This window comes from Saccostrea cucullata, unplaced genomic scaffold (assembly GCF_032062105.1).
Source record: "Saccostrea cucullata isolate Sc308-1 unplaced genomic scaffold, CSIRO_AGI_Scuc_v1 ctg212, whole genome shotgun sequence".
NCBI lineage: Eukaryota > Metazoa > Mollusca > Bivalvia > Ostreida > Ostreidae > Saccostrea > Saccostrea cuccullata.
In genome coordinates, this window is record NW_026928197.1 from 76,329 (window position 1) to 98,878 (window position 22,550).

The 22,550-nt window shown below is 31.7% G+C and overlaps 2 protein-coding genes across 5 annotated transcripts in view; one reads left to right on the forward strand and one right to left on the reverse strand.

Annotated features, from left to right (window-relative positions):
- Positions 1-8,104, forward strand: LOC134276744 (uncharacterized). Of its 2 annotated transcripts, XM_062759020.1 has the most exons (4): positions 1-54; positions 792-1,190; positions 1,827-1,939; positions 5,134-8,104. In XM_062759020.1, exons 2-4 carry the CDS (start codon positions 792-794, stop codon positions 7,604-7,606), a joined length of 2,985 nt encoding a protein of 994 aa, XP_062615004.1. In that variant the 5' UTR covers positions 1-54; the 3' UTR covers positions 7,607-8,104. The 2 variants fall into 2 exon arrangements, with proteins under 2 accessions (XP_062615004.1, XP_062615003.1); XM_062759019.1 differs by lacking the exon at positions 1-54 and having other exon boundaries at positions 752-1,190.
- LOC134276746 (tubulin polyglutamylase complex subunit 1-like) overlaps positions 7,620-22,550 on the reverse strand; it is a 19,736-nt gene continuing 4,805 nt past the window's right edge. Inside the window, exons 4-11 of one of the 3 annotated variants that reach the window (XM_062759027.1) lie at positions 21,337-21,381; positions 19,913-19,976; positions 19,557-19,672; positions 19,189-19,324; positions 18,317-18,352; positions 15,262-15,319; positions 13,339-13,419; positions 7,620-8,152 (exon numbers count right to left, since the gene is read on the reverse strand). In XM_062759027.1, the coding sequence (XP_062615011.1) occupies positions 8,135-8,152; positions 13,339-13,419; positions 15,262-15,319; positions 18,317-18,352; positions 19,189-19,324; positions 19,557-19,672; positions 19,913-19,976; positions 21,337-21,381 (554 nt within the window). In that variant the 3' untranslated portion in view covers positions 7,620-8,134. The remainder of the gene's footprint in view (positions 8,153-13,338; positions 13,420-15,261; positions 15,320-18,316; positions 18,353-19,188; positions 19,325-19,556; positions 19,673-19,912; positions 19,977-21,336; positions 21,382-22,550) is intronic. The other 2 variants (XM_062759025.1, XM_062759026.1) reach the window with 2 other exon arrangements.

Below are 22,550 nucleotides of genomic sequence, written 5' to 3' on the forward strand. Positions count from 1 at the left end.
TCTCGTCATGATTTCCACTTTGTATCTATTATACTACAGGGAAGCCATCAGAAGGTAGGAATAATTTTTCACTCCGAATTTTTTCTTTGTTTTGTTTTTATTTGTTTAAAACGATACGAATGTTATTACTAAAGGATAAACTTTAATTGTTCACAAAAAATTTCTAATACAGGAAATAATATTCAATACCTTAGTTTTATAAAGTACTATTATTTTTGACGCCATAATTAATGAAGAAACAATAAATAAGGAATGGATTTGGATACTAAATTTAATTTTTTTTTTAAAAATGTGAAATTGTTTGAAAATAATAATAAAAGTAGTACTTTCGAACACATATATAATTATTTGAACATATTTTTTCATCTTAAAAGAAATTGTATTCCAATTTTTGAAAAAAATAGGTAGAAACACACGACTTGCAATTCATCTAACAGATTCAAAGTACAAATCAAAATAAGTAATGTACATCGGTCATCCCTAAAACGAAGCCCAATGCTAGACAGAGCTGGCACCGGCAGCAGGCCATTAAGTTTGACAAATTAGTGCGTCAAAACTCCAAACAAAAAAATTCAAGAACACGCCGTGGTTTGTGAAATTTACATATAAGGTTACGAGGTATCGTCAAAATGATTGATTCGTTTGACGGCTCGTACTGGCGTTCATTGTCTTATTTTAGAAAGATATGATATAAAAATTGTTCGCGCTCAAAATTATTTTGAATGTTCTCACTTTTTATCGATGTTTAATTTAATTTAGAATTAACAAAATACATGTTTTGGTTACTTCAGATGAGGGCAACAATACCAATATTACTGGCCCTCTGTGCAATGGCACTGGGGAAAATAGAAAGGATGCCCATGCCTGCAAATATGTGCAAGACTTACAGAAACCTAGGTACGGAGTATAAAAAATCAGGAAACACTAAAACGCAGCATGAAATACAAGACCTAGGACTTAAACAATATCTTTGGGAAACCGACCGCACTCGTTCTTCCAAGAAGATTCCTGATGCCACTGTGAAATATATAGAAAGTTTGGATAGAGAGATTTACAATGCAGCCAGCCAGCAGGGCAGAAAAAAGAGACAAACCGGATGGTATCGCGGCGAACGGAAGGAGATCAGAATGCTTAGTGATGAAGAAAGGCGGGCAGTTTTTAATTGTTTTAACACACTTAAACAAACTAAGGCAAGTGTCCTTTAAAAATAGAAAAAAAAATTAATAAATCAAATATTTACCAAACTTCATTTCTTCTGATGATGCTGGCATTAAAAAACTATAGGGAGGACTTGCATAGATCATGCCCGATGTCCAAACCATTTATGTAAATTGACTTTACAATATTTTTTCTCTGTGATAACTCTTTGAAAATTGGGGGAGTTTATTTCTTGATAATTCTGCCGGAATGTAAATTAGGCTGGTCAATAGGTCAGCAGATAAGGATAGTGCAAAAAATCTCTGTGTCTGACGCTAAGGAGGCCAATGCATGTAAAGTTGCCTTTGTGTTTCTATTGAAATTGGCATGGAAGTCATCGTGTAATTTAAATCTATTAGTCTACATTTTTAATGTCTAAGTCTACAATTTTATTTCACAATGAAATAGAAATATAAGGAATCACTGTCTAGTTAGGAGAGTATGCCAGGGACATCAACAATAGTGGGAAACATGGGACAATTTTAGCATAACGGGCAAAGCCCGTTATGCTAAAATTGTCCCGGTGTTTCCACTAACCATTTACCGGATTCCTTAAATCAATGTTTAATCGTTGATGCCTTGCATACTATTTACTTAATTAAATTGAATCAAACAAAACTCTGTTTCAGACATTGGAACCTAATGTATACGATGCCTTAGCTAGTGTTCATCACGGTGCAGCTACCCCAGTGGCTCATTTCGGTTGTGGCTTCCTTGGGTTCCACAGAATTTATCTCCTTAGGTTTGTAAACTTACATTAGTTCCCATCCTATCCCCAGTCAATCTGAACCGTATCACATACATATTACGCTTGTTATATGAAATATAATACACACACTACCATTTTCACGGTATTATAAGGACCAACAAGTACATGTACTCCTGTTGCTGTCAATTGGACCTATGTACTGACTTATTTTTTTCTTCAAAATGTAATCTTATAATTTGAAATGCAACATTTTACAGTACTTGTGCGTAGAAAAGAGCAAATTTTCTTTTAACAAACGGCTTTCTTTTGTACAAATAAATGCATAAAAATTCAGCAATATTCATATTTTTCATATATATTAGGGATGGCAATTCGTAACCGGTTAATCGATTAATCGGTCGAAATGATGCTAATCGGTTAGAAAATCCGTAATCGGTTAGTCGGAAAAAACAAAATATATACCTGTATGTAAATTCGAACGCAGTTTCCGTAAAATTCCTTCTTTTTTAGAAAGGAAACCGCCTCATAGATGTTTACTTGTTTTTTGTTGTTGTTGTTTTTTTTTTTACACATCTTATGATTTAGAATATTTTGGAGTAATTATATCTCTCCAGATTGAGATCGCAGGGGTAATTAGTCAATTCGTAAAGCGATAATTACTGTTTTTAAAACACCTTCACGGCCAGGAACACGTTAAGTTCCAAGACAGTACCGTTGTCAGAAACCTTTAAAGTTAAGCACTAAAAATGGCTCGTTGTCATGAATTTACAGGTGAGGATATGACATCGGTGTCATTACTTACTAGCAATGTTTCATTTTTTAGGTTAAATAATTTTGTTATATAATCCCTTTGGTGTTGTATATATAGATATTAAACCCTGGTGAAATCAAACGTGGATTTCATTCATTTTCCTTCTGGGATGTTTTATTATTTTGTAAATAGAATATTATATGTATACCATTTGATGCAGTCAGTATCAAGACATGTTATTAGCCTTTACAGAAAAAAATAGAACAAATTAAAACTGAAAATTTTGATTTATTATAATTTATGTCCGTTGTCATACCAAGATACGAAAATCCGTCCGTTGTCATCGGTCCGTTGTCGCTACTTTACTGTACGTATACACTGTGAAGGAGGTCGATTATAGATTTTTTTTATGCTTTGATAAATTTCAAGCATGCTTTCAATAAATGGGTGAACTAGTTAGTCATAAGAAACTATAAAAAAAAATATATTAAAGATACTTCGAATATGTTAACATTTGAAATTTAACTTGGCGGTAGGCGGAAAAACCATATATATTCAAATATTATTTTATATTATTCTATTTTCATATGTTATATATGTATATTATATTAATTTTTGAGGAAATACATGTATTCAAAGATTTTATGCAAAAGTTAATTTAAGAGCTATATCTCAAAGTAAAAGATTCCAGTCATTGGTTCATATTTCTCTTCATTTTGAATAAATTTCTTTGTCTTTTCAAAAAATTCTTTTAGGAGTGAACATGCATTGTTTACCGTTTACATTTACTGTGTGCTCCTTTTCTTGAAAAATCCGTCGACAATTCAGTGTGTAAAAAATGGTCTAACAATTACTATGAAAAACGTCAGTCAGCATTTGACTCCATGATAAATTGTATTTGCTGACAAGATCATTGCTTCGACCAAGGAACTTTTGAAAATTTTAAAACAAGATTTCTGAAATTCTTGTTTCAGCAACTTGTTTGTCAATAATTTAATACGTATTAAAAATTTCTTTATTTTAAAGTACGTATATCCAGCGTTTCAGTTTTGTTTTACTGATAATATTTCAGGAATTCTTTATTTTTTTTTTTATACTTATGCACTCTAGAATGAGAATGAATTGACTAAAAAAACATCACAGAGTGGTTAGCACGTTGGCGTATATACATTTCTCGTAAGAATCCAAAAGATTCAAAATTTTCTGCAATATGCTTTCTCTTTCTTAAGAGTACATATACATTTGATCATTTTGGTTATCTTATAATTTCACTTCTAACAAAGTGAACTGGCATTAGTCAGACTGTTTCATTGATAAACTTATATGTTAAGAAAAAGACACCGGACTAGAAAAACTTAACATGTACTGACAACGGACGTTTTGCGTATAAATTGCGATTTCTTAAAGCCTGCTATCATGAATAGGCTGTCAGTTGCCTAACACATGTCAAATTAATTTTTTCTTCATATTTCAAAATAAAAGGAGCATTTTGATAAATTTTACGTAAGAAATATTAAATTTTCAGGCTGACGATTATGACTTCACACACGGGCATGTGATTGCCAACGCAAACTCCTCTTTTATTACTTCATTTTAACGGCTGAAATTCATACAACACCAATAGGGGTGTCAGTCCTGTTCCCTATTGCAATTTCAGACATTGGTTGAAATTATTTACCTTAAAAAATGAAACATTGTTCACGACCAGTCTTCTCAAGTAATGACACCGGACAGTTTTTGTCATAACCTTACCTGTATTTTCATGACAACGAGCCATTTTTAGTGCTTACTTTATATATATATATATATATATATATATATATATATATATATATATATATGATATATATATATATATATATATTTCTGTATTTTGCCGTGATCTATTAAATCATATTATTCGAAAGAACGTTGTAAATTGTAAATAAAGTGAGAGTTCTGAAATCGATTTGGTCATGGTGACAATGCAGAATTAACCCGTTTAATATCTGCATTGGAAAATTATCCCTGTCTAATTTCTCAAGTAAGATTCATGGTTTTCTTTTTTTTTTCTTGGTCTATTGAAATTAAAATAAAGTATATTCTTATGTACATAAAATTCCCCAATCAAAATAATAAACAGAATGTAACTTTTAAGTAACGTCTTTTTAGCCTTCTTGTGTGTATAAAAAGAAAATGTCAAAATGTATATATAAACGATTAACCGGTTAAAACGTTTTGCGGTTAAGATTAGCATATATATATATATATATATATATATATATATATATATATATATATATATATATATATATATATATATATATATATATATATATATATATATATATATATATATATATATATAAGAAATAATTTGAAATCATTTTCTGTAGATTTTATTGGAGTATTTCCATATCAGAAACCAAAGGAGAAGAAATAATTGGAATCGTTTTTCCCCCTTCATAATGAAGGTGCAATGTTGATTTATTTTCAGATTGGAGTTGGCGATGAGGCAATACTGTGGCCGTACGATAACTATCCCTTACTGGGCAACAACCCTCGACAACCCACTTCAAGATCCTGCTCAGTCTGTTTTATGGACTCCCGAGTTCTTTGGAAATGCTTACGGTTTCGTGGAGACAGGACCATTTGCCAACTGGACGGACCGCTCAGGAAGAACAATATCTCGTAATCTTAATAACGTTGGCTCCCTCATCACTGAAAAAGACATTGAACGAGTGATTGAACAAAATAAGCATTATCATGACATTTTTTATCGCCCGGATAGTCCATCCGCAGCTGATTCTGGAAATACAATAGAAGGTGTTCAAAACGATGGATATGGGTTTATGGGAGGAACCATGGATCGAATGAATAATGCACCTTACGATCCAGTTTTCTTTTTCTACCACGCATTCGTCGACTATATATTTGAAAAAGCTCGAGAGAGTTTTAGAACCAGAGGATTTAACCCTGCAAATGATTATCCAGAATGCACCGGCGATCATGCCGCCCAGTCTCCTATGGCTAGCTACACTTTCTTCAGAAACATTGATGGTCTGAACGACATCTGGACTAATCAGTACTTTTATTATGCCGATCCACCAACTTGTTCAGCAATAAATCGAGATTGTGGGTCAAAATATCTTGCCTGTAGAAATATGAGAGGACAATGGAAATGTCTGACTAGAGTAGCTAATTATGCATTCGGTGCTTCTCCAGAGTTACGTATGGCATCTTATGCAATGAATGAGCAACTTGGTGGTCAAAGGATTCAAGTACCTGTTGGTAACGTTAACATAGGATTGCCTAGTAATATCAACACAGGGTTAACCGCTCCAACAGATCCACTTGGAGGAACAGTTCCACAAAATCCCTGGAACTTAGCTGGTCCAAAAGTAGAACTGCCGGTTTCTCCTCCTCAAACAGCTGGCGCTGGTCCATTTACAGAATCACAAATGGGAACAAACGTTAACCAACAATTTGGCCCTGGTGGCAACACGTTATCACAACAGGTACAGCCAGATCCCTATCCTGGACAAGTAGGAATTGGTCAAACGCAAAATAACCCTGGTTTTCAACCATCTGTATTGGGTGAAACAGGTGCATCTCAATTTGGTAATCAAATGGTGCACTCACTTCCAGTTCAACCTTCTCCAGTACAGTCACTGTCAGTACAATTACCAGTACAGTCACAACCTCCACAAGGAAATCTGCACACTGGTGTACACTCTGCTTTTAACCCTTTTGAACAAAAAAGTCAGCCGCCACAAGGAATGAATGGACCTGGCAATATGGAATTACCCGTAATGGGTAATCCAGGTGGTGGAATGGAACTTCCAGTAATGAATCCAGTGAATCCTGTTATGGATCCTGTGAATACATTTGAACCCATCGGAAGTCCAATGGAGCAACAAATAGGTCCTAATCCACAGGTATCAGGTCCAGAAATACAAGTTAGGAATCCACAAACACTTGCACAATCACAACCTGTTGTTGTCAATCCAGCTCCAGCAAAACCACCAGTGGATATTGGTCCACAACCAATACCAGTGACACCACCTCCTAAACCTACGAACCCATCCCAAGCAGTTCAGCCCCTAGAACCTCGACCTCAGCCACCTTCCATCATCTCTAATCTGAATATACCTGGCGGTCAACAAGGAGGAAGTACTAATTTCTTCAGCTGGAGGACACAACCTCAAAATTCGTTCAGTATGAGAAGACAGAAACGCAGTGTGACGCAAAATGTGCCATTGCCACTTAACAATGAAAAGACTTCATGGGTACACAATTTAGCCTATCCACAACAAAATACTTTTGAAATTGATGGAGTTGCAGACTCTTCCAAATGGCTTTACGTTCCAATTAGTGTTACAGTGATAAGGTCACCAAATCGTACATTTGAGATTCTTGGATATGAAAAAGGAATGAATTCTCAATACGATATTTATGATCCGATCAATTCTAGACAATTTCAGAGAAGAATAACAACCCAAGCCCTACCAAAGCGCTCACATTCATCAATAAGTGGTTCTGGTGCTTCTCAGATTTATTTGAAGGCTGATGGCTTGTCTTATGATGGATCCTACATGGACTATGTGATTGCTGATGAACGTTTGCCAATATCAGAGTACACAGGGTTTGTGGCAATAAAAGACCCACAGTATGGAAGATCTCAAACACACGTTTCCGTGTTTGATTCACTAGGACAAATTTGTAAACCAAGATGTGCAACTTCTAGATCAAGGTCCAATCCTAAATATCGCCCCTGTTCAGGAATTGTTGAAGCTGAAACTTCTTCTCCAGATATGGCTTACAAAAGCATTCCAGATGCAATAATGGACATGTGGGCCGTTAGGGATCCCTATCCTCCTCGCATGTACAGACCAACATATCTTGAATTCCTTTGTGACAGTACAAACACTCTTTACTGGGAGGGCTGTCAGAATGACAGATATCAATAACAATATCAATAAAAACATTGTACTCTTTTTATATCAAAATAATTATAAAAACAATTGTCTGTGGTAATTTAAATTATATTACTGTAAATGTACATAAAAAAGCGCAGTCAAAATTCGGCGCATTTTTTTAATCAACCAATCATGAATTAGCACTTTTTGAGCCATGCATTTGTTGAAAACATTACATTAGCCTGTACTTGAATAGACGAAGAAACGGTATAAAAGATGCTAAAACAGGATTATTTTGGAATATGTAAGTTTACAGTAATGGGATAAAATCCTAGGTATTTTAATTACAATAATTTAAGATATCACAATATTTTTGACAATCATTGTCTTGAAATTTTCAGACGATGAATTAGCACTTTTGTGCGTGTTCATTCCTGTGATGCAGTGACTCAGTCTGGGAGATTTTTTTAAAGTATTGACTGCATCGTCTTCTGAAAATGAATGGTTTCTACAGCTCATACATAATGGCAATAAACAGTTGTAAACCAGGCATGGATTTCATTTTGTGACAGCTCTTAGTTATCTTAGTCTCTTCACCTGAAAAAAGAACAACAGACACTTATATAATGAGAAAAAAATACAGCATTTATTAAAAAAAAAAAACAAGTTACCATTTCACATAAAAACCATTTTAACAACACTGCATATACATATTAATGCTGGTAATTAAAGTAAGAGGATTGTCAGGATTCTATTTCAAATTCATATTTATTCAGAAGAGAAATTCTTCGAGAAAAATTTAAGTTCGTTGTAGTTTTAAATTCAACAGATCACATTTTTGGGATTGAGATTTCTATCTACTCTGCAGCAAAGGGTGATATATTTATCCCTTTGTTGAGAAACGATACACATCATAATTAATACATGTATTTTAACTATGATTGAAAGGTAAACTAGCAGTATTGTTCTCCGAATGGTCAAGAGTTTTGAAGAACAGAATGACAAAACTAGACAGTAATTATAAATGGCGTCAGCACAAATATCTTCCATCTCAATAAAATTTTAAGTGTCTGAATTATTCCTGTCTGTTTTGATGCAGAATTTTGTCACTGTGTTGACACTTGCTTAAATCAGTTAAAGTAGGAAAAAAACATCACATACAGAATACTTTTTAACAATTTCGAAATTAACATAATTTGAATTCTGAGATTATGAACAATATCAGCTACTCTATCTGCCAAACTTAAGGTATGATTCTTCTCTGGTTTCTGACTAGATGAAACATTCAAAGTATATTTGCTTATATGTCTTATATATTTAGATGTGAGGGATTTAAATGACCATATTTTACTTTCCTCATCACAATTGTACAACTTTAAATAGAAATGGTAAACTGCGTTTGAAAACTAGCAGGGACTATATTTTTGGCGGAATGGTGGCGTATGAAAATATCTTCTTTTCTGACTCTCAAAATTATAATAGAACAATTAATTTAGTTATAAGTTTTATACAATCAAAGACTTGAACAAATTTTCAAATGTAAGTTAAATTAATAATAAGGGTCTAAACTTTCAAAATATATCAAATAAATATGATTTTTCAAACAAACTACAATTATGTTAGCTTTTAAACGCTTCCAATCAAAGTACAGATTTGAGCCAAAAATCCATAATAAGTATTTTTTCTCTCTTAGTGAACGATCAAAACTTTTTGCTTTTGTATCATTTTGTATATTTATAAGACTACTTTATTATATGTGAAAATAAGAAAAAGTTAAATATAGGAAGTATATGAAAATAATTAATATATCCTAAAAAATTAAGAAAAACAGAGAAAATTCGGATTAGTCAATATCCGGTTTAGTTAAATTATTTATGAAAATTTAGTAATATCATGCTATAGATCCAATATAGTAATATCTTTTTATGCAAAAAGAACAATCTTTAAACTTTTGAAAAAGAAGTAGGCATCATGTGATTTACAACAGTATTTTTTTTATTCTTAATATCAAAGAAAAAGATAATGACCTTGACCTGACCTTGCCCCTTATATAAAACGGTCAAATTTAATCTTACTGATACTATCACTTACTGATATTTTCTTCTTCATTCTGTGAAAATTTCATTAATTTTTAAATATAAGAAATATGAGAAGAATCCTACCTTAAGAGATAAAAGACACTCATTTCATATTTATCAATATACGATGGCTGTTCAATAAATAATGTCCTGAGCTCAATGACATACATCATAGAAATCATATGACATTACGCTTGACTTACTCTCATAATAGAATCTTTAATGAATTGATTACAATTTATGTGACCACTTTTCATCACATAGTTTCATTGTGATAAGCTGGAAAACAAGGGCTATTGGAGACACTGCATTAAAAATGAATGGTAAAGAATAAGTAAATTAGAATGAAATTAAAGGCATCATTAAAGTTGCTGTAAAACTCGTTAAGAACCCCTTAGAAATATTCACTGAAATATGTGAAATTGGAATTCAATGAACAAAAATGATATAAAGGGTATTAAAAATGGGTACCGTCCTTGGTGACAAGGACTTACACCAACCAATGTACTGTTAGCCAAAACTCAACAAATTATTACTGACGATTTTCGATTGACTTGATTGACCCATAGCAAAAATAATTAGCATCATTTTGGGGGTAATTTACACTGTTGTAAAGAAATATTTGACAGTAAAAAAGCTTAGTACTCCATGGTCTCTCTATATTTTGAAAAATGAGTGAAAACAACAGCGTGTAAAAATATCTAAACAATTACTTTAAAAAATCAAAAACTGTAGTCATCAACGTTCGTCTGAAATTCAAACAGATAATGCAACTTGAATCCATCGCTCCAAACTCTCAAATTAAATTTACAATAAGATACACTTGACAAAAACAGCCAAGGTCTGAGAAGAGCAAAGAATTGCAAAAGCATAAAAACAGTTTTATATGCCATTTTATTAAATATTAGTGGTCTTTTTGTTCAAATTCTTATTCAGGGAGGCAGTTCAATTCCTAGAGAAGTCTAGAAAGCAAATTTTTCCAAAAAAATATAGAAGATTACGAGAGGATGGAACCGGAATCAGGAAATCTCTACATTGAATTTCTTCATATGATAGCGTCCAAACCCACAGGCCATGAAGAGTAAAGGATTTTGAGAATAAACAGATAGTTAAAATTTTGTCATAATAACAATATTCGCCAGATATTTCACCCTTTGACTTGTTTCATATCCCAGACTTAAAAAAACATCTTTCAGAAAGAAGACACAAGTCCAGGAAATCAAAGGATCTGCCATATTCCAGTATATAAAGGGCCTTATTAAAAAACGTGTCTAAAAACAATCAAAATTGAATGAAAATGTGATGGACATGTGTTTTAATTAAAAGAGAATATTTAAGTGAAATCATTAAGACTAAATCATCGAAAAACGTTTTCTGCTTCTTTCCAAGCACTGCGAACATTATTTATTGAACAGCTCTCGTATCTCCAAATAGAATGAAGTCAAAATGTTTATGTCTCATATGGGATATTTGAAAAGTCATACATGTTTGATATCCATATTGGCAAAGCTTTGAACCCCTTTTTTATAATAGATCTAAGATGTCAATTAGGTAAGGGTGATCAGACTTTCTCCTCAAGATTACATTTTAAAGCCTTACAACATGTCCAGTGACTCAGATGTTTACAATTATAGATTTTCCAAATAAATTTTGTTACATTTTTAAATTAAATCCTAAATTTTTAACAATTCTCGATCATCCTAAGAGATCTATTTACAACTACATTCCTACTTTACCTTTGAGGGGAAGGAATCACATACTTCTATTGTAAAATATTACCTTTGAAAAGAAGGGATCATATATTTCTATTGTAAATTGTTACCTTTGAGAGGAAGGCATCACATTTCTACTATTAATTGTTACCTTTGAGAGGAAGGCTACACATATTTCTACTGTTAACTGTAACCTTTGAGAGGAAGGCATCTCATAGTTCTACTATTAATTGCTACCTTTGAGAGGAAGGCATCACATAATTCTATTGTCAACTGTTATCTTTGAAAAGAGGGCATCACATATTTCTATTGTAAACTGTAATCTTTGAGAGGTATGCATCACATATTTCTACTGTAAATTGTTACCTTTGAGAGAAAGGCATCACATATTTCTATTGTAAACTGATACCTTTGAGAGGAGGGCAACACATATTTCTATTGTACACTTTTACTTTTGAGAGGAAGGCATCACATACTAGTATTTCTATCGTACACTGTTACCTTTGAGAGGAAGGCATCACATATTTCTTGTACACTGTTACCTTTGAGAGGAAGGCATCATATATTTTTATTGTTACAAGGGCTGTTCAATAGTTAATGTCATCATTGCTCGGAAAGAAATTTTTAAAAAAATGCTTTTCTATGGTTTAGTCTTCATGATTTAACTTAAATAATCTCTTTTAATTAAAGCAAATGTCTGTAAAATTTCTATTCAATATCTAATTGTTTTTAGAACACATTTTTGTATATGACCCTTCGTATACTGGAATATGGCAGATCCTATGATTAAATGTACTTGTTTTTTTTTCTTTCTGAAAGGTGCTTTTTTTAAGTTTGGGAAACGAAACAAGTCAAAGGTTGAAAGATCTGGCGAATATTGTTGGTGTGACAAAACAATAACTTTCTGTTTATCCCTAAAGTTCCTTTACTCTTCAGGACCTTTGGGTTTGGACGTTGTCATGAAGAAATTTAATACACATATGTAATGAATTCCTCATTCCAGTTCCTTCCTCTAATAAATCTTTCAATTCTTTTGCAAAACATTCGTTTGCTAGACTCCTCTAGGAATTGAACTTCCTCCCCAAATAAAGATTTGAACAACAAGACCACTAATATTTAAGAAAATAGCCTATAAAACTGTTTTTGTGCTCTTGCAATTCTTTACTCTTCTCCGGCCTTTGCAGTTTTGTCAAGAGCATCTTACTGAAATTTGTTTTGAGGGCTTAAAGCAAAATGGATTCAAGTTTCATTCTCTGTTTGAATTTCAGACAAATGTGGATAAGTACAATTTTTGATTTTTTAAAATAATTGCTTAGATATTCTTACACGTACACTGTCGTTTTCACTCATTTTTCAAAATATTAGGTGACATTTGAGTATTTAACTTTTTTACTATTAAATGTGTCTTTAAAACAGTTTGAACTACCCCAAAATGATGTCTATCAAATTTGTCAAGTGTCTAAAAGTCAATAAAACATAATCAGTGATAATTTGTTGAATTTTCACAAATATATATTGGTTGTTGTATGTCCTTGTCGCCAAGGACAGTATCCATTTTTGATGCCCATTATATGATTTTTGTTCATTGAAATCCACCTGTTCATGTGTGCATGCATAAAACAGACATTGGTTGCTGTAAATTTCACATATTTCAGTTAATATATTTTGGGATATTAACAAATTTATAGCAGCTTTAATGAAGCGATTAATTTCACTCTAGTTTACTGATTCTTGACCATTCATTTTTAATGCAGTGTCTTGAATAGCCCTTATTTTCCAGCTTCCCACAATGAATCTATGTGATGAAAAGTGGTGACATAAATTGATAACAATTCATTAAAGATTCAATAATGAAGGAAAGTCAAGCTTACATGTAATGTCTTATGATTTCTATGTTGTATGTCATCGATCTAATGACATTATTTATTGGACAGCCCTTGTAACTGTTACTTTTGAAAGGAAGGCATCACTTGTTTCTATTGTTAACTGTTACCTTTGAAAGGAAAGCATCACATATTTCTACAGTAAACTGTTCTAGTGTTTGTCCTCCCTGATGACTCTTACTTCTCATTCCCTGAAGTCAACAAAAATTAAACAATTTTAAGTTTCTTCAAAATAACTACTTAGCTTAGTGTTATAAGGCTTATAACCTGGCATATTTTTAACTGTGGGTAAGGTGTAGCTAGGCAAAAATATATAGAGGCCTTCCTGATCGCAGGCTACACCCAAGGCCTCCTCCTCTATGATTTAGGGGGAGAGGTCAAAAACACAGGAAGATTTGTGTTAGACTTGGTTTCAGAATGTGCTGAATTAATATAACACAAACAAATCAAACTATCTTTGAATAAAGAAGCAATCTTTTTTAAGATAATACTATCATCAATCAATCTTCTATTTATTTATTCATTAGGACTTTTTGACTTCAATACTGAAATGAAAACCCTATTGTTTTCATCTCACACTTAACCTTTTATTGTCACAGATTAAAAGAAAACCTTTGTTATATGTATTTTGTAATACAGCCATTAGATAGCATGAGTAAATTTCTCATGTTTGTTAGGTGTTCTACTTCCAGGAATGTTACTTTTGATATTTTATACATGAAAAAGGAGTTCTTTAGGAGCTCATAGTTTCTTAATTAAAATGCAAGAAAATTGCTCCAATTTTAGGAATAGATTTTACAAAGTATCATCTACCAAAAAAAAAGATCAGCTACAACATTAATTTGTATTATTGATACTTTTTTTGCATTAAAAGAAGAAGGGAATGAAAGTTTTAAAATTTAACATTCAAATGGGAAAAATATATGTCAAAAACTATTACCACGTAATCATTCATGAATAGCAATGACTCTTTTAAAAACTACTCGACTCATGAAAATCTTCAAAAACAATCTCTATTTTGAGATTTCTGCCAACATTTTTGATTATGTTTGTTTGTTCCTAAATAAGTTTATCTACATCAGTAAAATGACACTAAGAAAGATAACTTCTAAATGCTTCAATAACATAATTACTACAAAGTAGTAAAAAATGATTCCCAAAATTTAACTAATGTTAAATGTGACACTAAATTAATGCCTAATGTTTAACTGGTTTGATTGACTCGCTCAATTATTCTCAAAGAAATGACAAAATATATTTTAAAAATTAAATATGACAATATATTTTAAAAATCATATGTTAGTGAATTAATAATTTTTACTTTAAATGTCTTGACGATTGAGAAAGAAAGAAAACAAGATATATTCATTTATCTAATACAAAAATGAAGAATTTTGAAATTACACACCAGGGTCATAGGAAGCAATTTCAGTTTGAAAGGACACATCCATACATTTTTAGGGGTGGGGGAGGGGGTATCAACTACCAAAGGTTCCTCGACAAGGAAAAAAATAGAAGGGGTTGGGTGGGGTGGGTCATTAAACACTTTATTGATGGGGGAATGCATATAGTAGCTATGCAGTTTTCACATAAAGTATGCTATATATATTGCCATGCCCCCTTCTCCAGCCATGCATACAATATATTACCTGCACATCAGGTATATATTAGTCATTTACAGTATCAGTAATCTAGAACTCTGGGACTGTTAACTTTATAGCATGGAATATCTTTCAAGTTTTGTCATGACAGAGATATTTATGTAGCTCGCAGTGAACAAGTAAACTATACCTATTGTTCATATATTCTAAATGTGTATGCAACTGTAATTCAAAAGGAAGAACCATGAATTATGACAAAATTGTGAAAGAAGGTAGGCTTAACATATTTCAAAGAGAGCTGGATGACAGTTTGTAAATGGATGTGGACAATGTCATTCTCAAACGTAAACTACATAAGAGCTGATACTCACCCTCTCTAAAGCATAAAAAAGACCATCCTCAAACGTAAACTATATAAGAGCTGATACTCACCCTCTCTAAAGCATAAAAAAGACCATCAGGGCCCAAGTTATAGCCTGCCTCTACAATTCTACAAAGAGCAAGACAAAATTATAACCTCTAAATGTAGGAGAGTGATGGTCAGAATAAGTAACACTCGTCTTATATGTAGTAACTTAAAGGCAAAAGAACATTGTCTACAAAAGGTCAATAAGTGTTCTGTCAAAAAATGATGATTACATTATTTATTCTTGATAATTTAAATCAATCTTCCTGTGTCAGAAGTACAGTTGGTTAGAAGGGTGAAGAAAGTGATTTCTATCTAAATATTTCAGGAATAAACAAGATAAGATAGAAACGAGAGACCCATAAGCCGCAAACCTCACCCAATCCATTTTTCATGGCTTGGAAAAAAGGATGTAAAAAATAAATAAACAATTCAAGACTCAACCCTTATCCTTGAAAGTTCAGATGTATGGATAAACAGGAAGTTGACATAAGATTAAAGAATGATGAAATTCTTTTCTTTTATATAAAAGTTTTTAAATTCTCAAAATTCAGAAACATTAACTCTTTTCCCCCTGTTGCCACCATTTGACGCACTTGCGAATTCCCTAGAGTGTTTATCTGGCTGCCCCCTGAAGCCATTTTGACTGCCTTGAAATGACTGACCATTACATTTAGAACATGCTAATTAAGTACCTAAACATCATCAAAGTGTCACATATTATATATCAATGTTTGGGGAATGGATTGAACTTTAGCATTGTCATATAATTTTCTAAGAATAATTAATTTACAATTAACAATATATAGGTGAAACCAGGTAAAATGAATTTTTCACAACTAATCTTCACATTATTCTTTATATGAGAGAAAGTTTCTATGAAATAAACCAGTAAACTTAAAATATAATACCAAACCAATTAAAAGGCTCATTATTTTTTGTTTAATATTAATTAAGATAGATTAATAATGATAGGTAATTATCTTAGACTTGAGCCAACTAAACTTCACAATCATGTTCAAGCAGGCATGTTTATAAATAATTTACATATTTAGTTGACCACTTCTTGCAAAAGTCTTGGGGAAAATAAATTAATACATGTTTTTATCAAAATCAATGTCCTGATGAAAAAAAAATGCTGAAAGTAGATTATTTAGTACTCATAAAATGCATAGGAAATCTGTGGCCGCCATTGTTGTTTTTGTTAAAGATTCTATGATGTTCTTCCTCTAATTTTCAATGTAAAATTTTATTTCTATTAAATTCAACTTTAGAACTAATGTAAAAACATTGTGAATGCTAATACAATCCAAGGTATGTTACATAAAATGCAATATCAAGGCTGAATGTTGCTTGTGACAAGGCCCAATTTCTTCTTGTAAACAGACTGGGTGCCATTGTTTTGACACAGGTAAATCTCAAGTGAATTCACACCAAGCTGTGACTTCACTAATTATAGTAACATTACCTAATGTGTAATACACATGATTGGCTATCATTTAGAGCTGAATTTATTTAGAAACAGGGGAAATCACAGAGCTAATTTAGGGTTGTTGTGAATATGCGTCAAATGGTGGCATCAGGGAAATGGGGCATAGCGTCAAATGGTGGCATCAGGGGGTAAAGGATGTAATGCATTAGGGGGAAAAGAGTTAAGCATAAATTATTTATGTGATTCTTATTACAGGTAGTTTTTGAGAACAAGATTTTATGCATACAAGTTTAAACAGTTATGAGCAAGGGACTTTGATATTCTTGAGCTTTATGTTTATTCCTTCAACTTTATAAATTTTGGATAAGAACTTGAGGAGCATATTTTTTGGAATTAAATTCACTTTTACTCATAGGAGCAGTAGCATTTTAGAACCTGCATGTGGCTTGAGATGTTTTCTTTATTTCTTTGAAGAATTTTGTCTCCAAAAAGAGTTTCATAATTATATAGTCCTATAGTCAACTTTGATAATTTAAATCTTCAGTACGTAGGTCAGAAACCTTCCTCATTTTTAGTTTTTAGGTCTAGTGTTGACTAAGATTTTAATTGACCCAACCCCATTTTTACTGTTTATTTATTACCTCCCTTTGAAATAGGATGACGTGGTCTTGCCAGGCCTAATCAATGAATACCGTATATACTCTCCTATAAGTCGGTCCGCTTATAAGTCGGTTGTATTTTTTGAGCTTATTCTGCACGGATTTGCCATTGACCCGCTCATAAGTCGGTACAACTTTTTTTTCCAGAATCAGATGACAATTTTAAATAAATGCCCTGGTGTTTAAACCTGGTTTCAATTAATATTTTTAGAAATGAGGGCCGATTTTTAACTTTAAATGATTGAAAAAAAGAAAATGTCCTCTTAAGATTAAAAAATAAAATTATTAAACACATGCACTATATAATATTTTTAATAAATGTAGGATCTTAGAATACAAACATTATATACAAGTAATAAATCCAGACTTTGTTCACCATTATTTGTTGAAAATATTTATAGAATAATATGTTTCAGCATCCAGAAAAAAAAACAGTATTTAATGACTCGGCTATAAGTCGGACATAGACTTTTGGACTAAAATTTAAGTCTCAAAATATCGACTTATAGGCGAGTATATACGGTAAATGTCACAATTTTCTAAGGATATTTCTGAAACTAACACTGCATGGTTAATGTGAAAAGTTTAAAACATACACATATGCTGGACAAATTCTGATCAGAAAAGCTCAGTTCAAGTCCTATGACTTGGGTAAGCTAAAAAGCAATATTATAGTATGCAAAAATTGAAAACTGTGCAAAAATATTTCATGAAATAAGTATGAGGACTTTAATCAGTGAGGCTAAATGTATAAATGTCTATCACAAGACTATTAATTTTAAATGAAAAACTTTGATATGTACTTAAAAGGCAATAGAACACAAATAATATCTCTACTTGACTATTTTCCTAGTAACACACTGCATTTGTTTACTTAAAGATTTTGAACACAAGTTTGCAAAGTGCTTTATTTACAATATTTGTGTAATTGTTGTGATAAAACTATTTTTTCACACTTTGTGACAAAATAAACCCATGTGCTTTACTTACGAAAAAGAAAATCGATCTGTCAACCCTGTGTTTGGACTAGAAATTGGACAGGTATCATAGACTTTTGTCAAAACAAATTAAGCGATATGCTCTTACACAACAACATTATCATTAAATGTCTTTTTTAAAAAAGTGTTACTGCCCTGATATCTACAGGTAATTTCTGTTTCTTCCAACCTATCTAGGTACTATGAAGTGTCTTCATTTCTCTAGATCCATTTTTTCAAAATCATGATATCTAAAATATATTTGAATTCTATCTCCAGAGACAATTAATCTGTCTTCTTTATTTATGTGGAGATTAAAATAGCCAATAGAAACATAGGTTTGAGTATGACTAAGGTTTTCCCAGAAAAACAACTCGCCAAAATATTACGGACCTTTCTGATTTCCTGATCTTTTTATCTTATGTTTTTAGGAGAGGAAAAAAAAATGGAGAGGGCTTAGTTTTGCAGTTATATCAAAATGCACTATTTGAATGTGTTCAAAAATTGTGCATCTTTTTCTAAAAGATTTTCAAAAATGAAGCATTTAATTGACACTATACACTGAACTTCAGTTTGAGGCACTCCATTGGCATGTGCTTGATTAATTCACTAAAAAAAGACAGAGGTAATTCTTTGAGTAGACATTTTCTCATTCCCAATTCATGATCCCAATTATGAATTTCTTAAATAGTTAAACAACATAGTCTTAATATATGGCATCCACCTCTTTGTTCTGAGACATGCAAACAGAGGCAAAAACATCAATTGTTCAACATGTACATGTAGTTGTACTAACATAACTACACAGCTAGTTATGTTTTGTTTCAAGTATTTTTTTTTTTAAATCTATCATATTTTATCAAACCTAATAATGCAATTACTTACTTGCGAGCATCCATTCGAGTATTAGCTAAGGCTGCCTTTAACTGTTCATTAACAATTTCTGCTAACATTTTGTCTACTTTTCCTGAATTTTGAAAGTCCAAAGATTTAAAAAGCCGCTCACTTAACTTCACATAGTCTGAAATGATAACATTGCTATCATCATTTTATGTTATTGAATACAAAAATCTTTATGTGAATCTGGACATTTATAGTTGAAATGACTATTTTTCAAAGTATGGAGAAGAAAATCAATATATCTTTTCATGTCTTCTTTATGCAGGTCATTGGAGCATTGATGAATTTTTTGGCAGCTTTTTTCTCTTTGTTTTTACTAATACCTATTTTACACAAAACACACAAGAATTTACCTTGTAACACACAGCAAGTAAAGACACCAGACTTAAACACGTCAAATCGGATGGCTTCATAGTCTAGACACTCAATCTTCTTCAGAAGTTTGGTCGTTACAGGCTGGGGAATGTCTCTGTTAACAATGTGTACAAACTAATCAAGACAGTACATTCATATAAAGATACATCTAACTTTAAACGACTAGTAAATATTTGATAAATATTCAAAAATCTTTCTGTTCTCCACTCCAATGTTGTATAAATTTGACTGCTCAGATTCCAAGAAGATATATATAGAGTCTGTAAACAACAGTGATGCAATAAGACCCTGAATATATGGCTATCTGCTTTTCTTTTCACAAATACCATCATACCTACAGAGTGTCTTGATGAGATCTGTATAGGAAGTCCCGTTAAGACCATACAGTCTTTTGCCAACTACAAAACAAAATCAAATGGTTAAAATGATTGGGGAAAAGAAATCTCATATATTACATGTAAATTAAACATACAATGTATCTATACATGTTTTTATATAGAGTGATCTCATAGGACTGTTTTGAAATATTTTACCCATTTTTCATGTCTAGCTTGTAGATTTAACAGAATACATGTAGTTCAGTATGAATCAAAGCAAAAGACAAATAAAAAGACACCTCAAATTCCAGTGGTCTATTTCAGCTAGAGAATTGTTAGAAAGGACAAGTTATACAGGTACAAACAAGATACATGAACACCACATCCTTTGTTAGATAAAACATTAAATGGAAACTTTTCTGTTTATAGTTATACAATGTAAAAGATAATTTAAAAAGTTTTACTTTACAGTACATGTTAATTTTTATTTCAGAGAATAAATTTAAACATGAATGGTACCCAAAAGTATGGGACAGTAGCTCTGCAGGTTTGCGTTTACAGAGTATAAAGTGTATGTGTTTCCCGTAGGAGGAGGGGGGAGGGTGTTTCATGTCCAAATTTTTAAAACTACATTTTGTGAGATTCAAGCATTTTCAATGTTTTCTTAGCTTCAGCTTTACCTTTTTCTTCATTGTAAGAAAAAAAAATAATTAAACCAATTTTTTTTAATTTTAGTGACCCTGAACATTGTTCATTGAAATCAAAAACTCAATCTTAGAATTGTCTACATGTACCTTGAATTATTATATCTGTACATTTATATTAAGTATTAAAAAAAACTGCATCAATTAACCAAGAGAATCAGTAGAGGTTAAAATGAATTTCAAAACAATTTCTCTATATAGTAAACATTGCAATAATATTCATTAGAACTGAAAAGCTCTCTGTGCATTTAAGGATACACATGCACACAGTTTTTTGAACTTTAACCAAACCTGAGGGAGGTGTACCATTTTAAAAATAATCACAAGAAATTATTATACAAAGTTATCATGTCAGCATCATCCACTGAAGTCAAAGAGGATTGCACTATTACTGTAATCTACTTATGTATCAAGTTATTTTGAAATTGGATCACAAATGTAACATTTTTGTTTTAAAATTGTTTATGGAAAGACCAGATGGACAATGGACTCTTTGCCCTGTACAGTGCACTTTGTAGAGCTAAAAATGAATCAGTATTAACGGATGTAACTTCTTCCAAGACTTTGTAAAGAAAGAGTAACAACAGGACATTACTGATAAAACATCACTCAAAATAAATCTAATATTGATGGAAGCTAGTATAGAAGTGGAAGATATAAATATCAAGTTAAAGCTTACAGAGACTTTAATATCAATCTTCAGGAGGAATATCTACATACAGTTATACATTACTCACTCTCCTCCTCCATAAATAATAAATCTGTATGTCTCCTTCTATAATCTGATGTGAGAAGTTAAAAAGGTAACATGTCATTCAAAAGTAGTCTGACATAGGGACGTCTCAAATTAATTTATTTAGAATGCAGTTTTTCATATGATAGCCAAAACATTTTTAACAAATGGGTAGATCAACATGAAACTGAAACTAATGGTCTGTGAATCATCAATATCAAGAAACAAACAAAAACTTGCTAATTATTTACAATCCCAGCATAAAAAAGACCAGAAATCAGTGAATTGCTAAAAATTTACAATTTAAGTCCAATGGCTATAACTTTTGTGAAAATAGATCAATGAACATGAAACTTAAATCTGATTTATAAGTCATAAAAATCAAAAGACATAACAAAAATCAGCTTATCATTTAAAAACAGTCTGGAAAACTATGACTGATTTCAGAAGAAATAGAATAATAATGGTGGAACGAGCAAACAATATATGCTATGGGGGCATAAAAACTAGTGCAACAAATAATGTGTACTTTATAATTTATTGGTCATGTGATCTAGGTATAATTCAAGTGTGGCTTTAAAAAATGGAAATGAAAAAATGTTAACTGCATGTATGCAGATGACACAGATTTTAACATAAACTTGCATTTTAATGAACACAATAACTCCATCTGTTGTCATCAGAGAATGATAAACATGCCTACACCTACTGTGCATATCTCATGAAGTGCTGCAACTCTAACTTTAAAATAAAAAAGCTTTCTCGCATTCTATTTTAGACCATTCATAATGTTGTATGTCATGTTAATGTCATTAGCTCTTCTAGATTTCAAACTGTCATAATAAGAGCTTAAAAAGTAACAAAGTATGGTAATGGCATTTTAAATGTTCATAATAACCACGAAAAATAATTCATTTAATTAATTTTTTGCATCCTGTAAATGAACACACCTGACATGTAAATGAAATATCTTATATACAGAGGTGGATCTAATTGAAAGTTTATGTCATACTGCCATTCATATATTCTGTGTTTTACATTATTTATTAATCTAAATGTTAATATACGCTGCCTTCTTAGAAATACATGTACATTTTTTTCAACGAATTTACAGACAGTTACACCTATCTTTGTTTTTTAACAAGAATTCAATGCTGTACTTACATTGTATTTCTCAAACAGACAGAATATGTGAAAATTAGACCAAAAAGGGAAAGG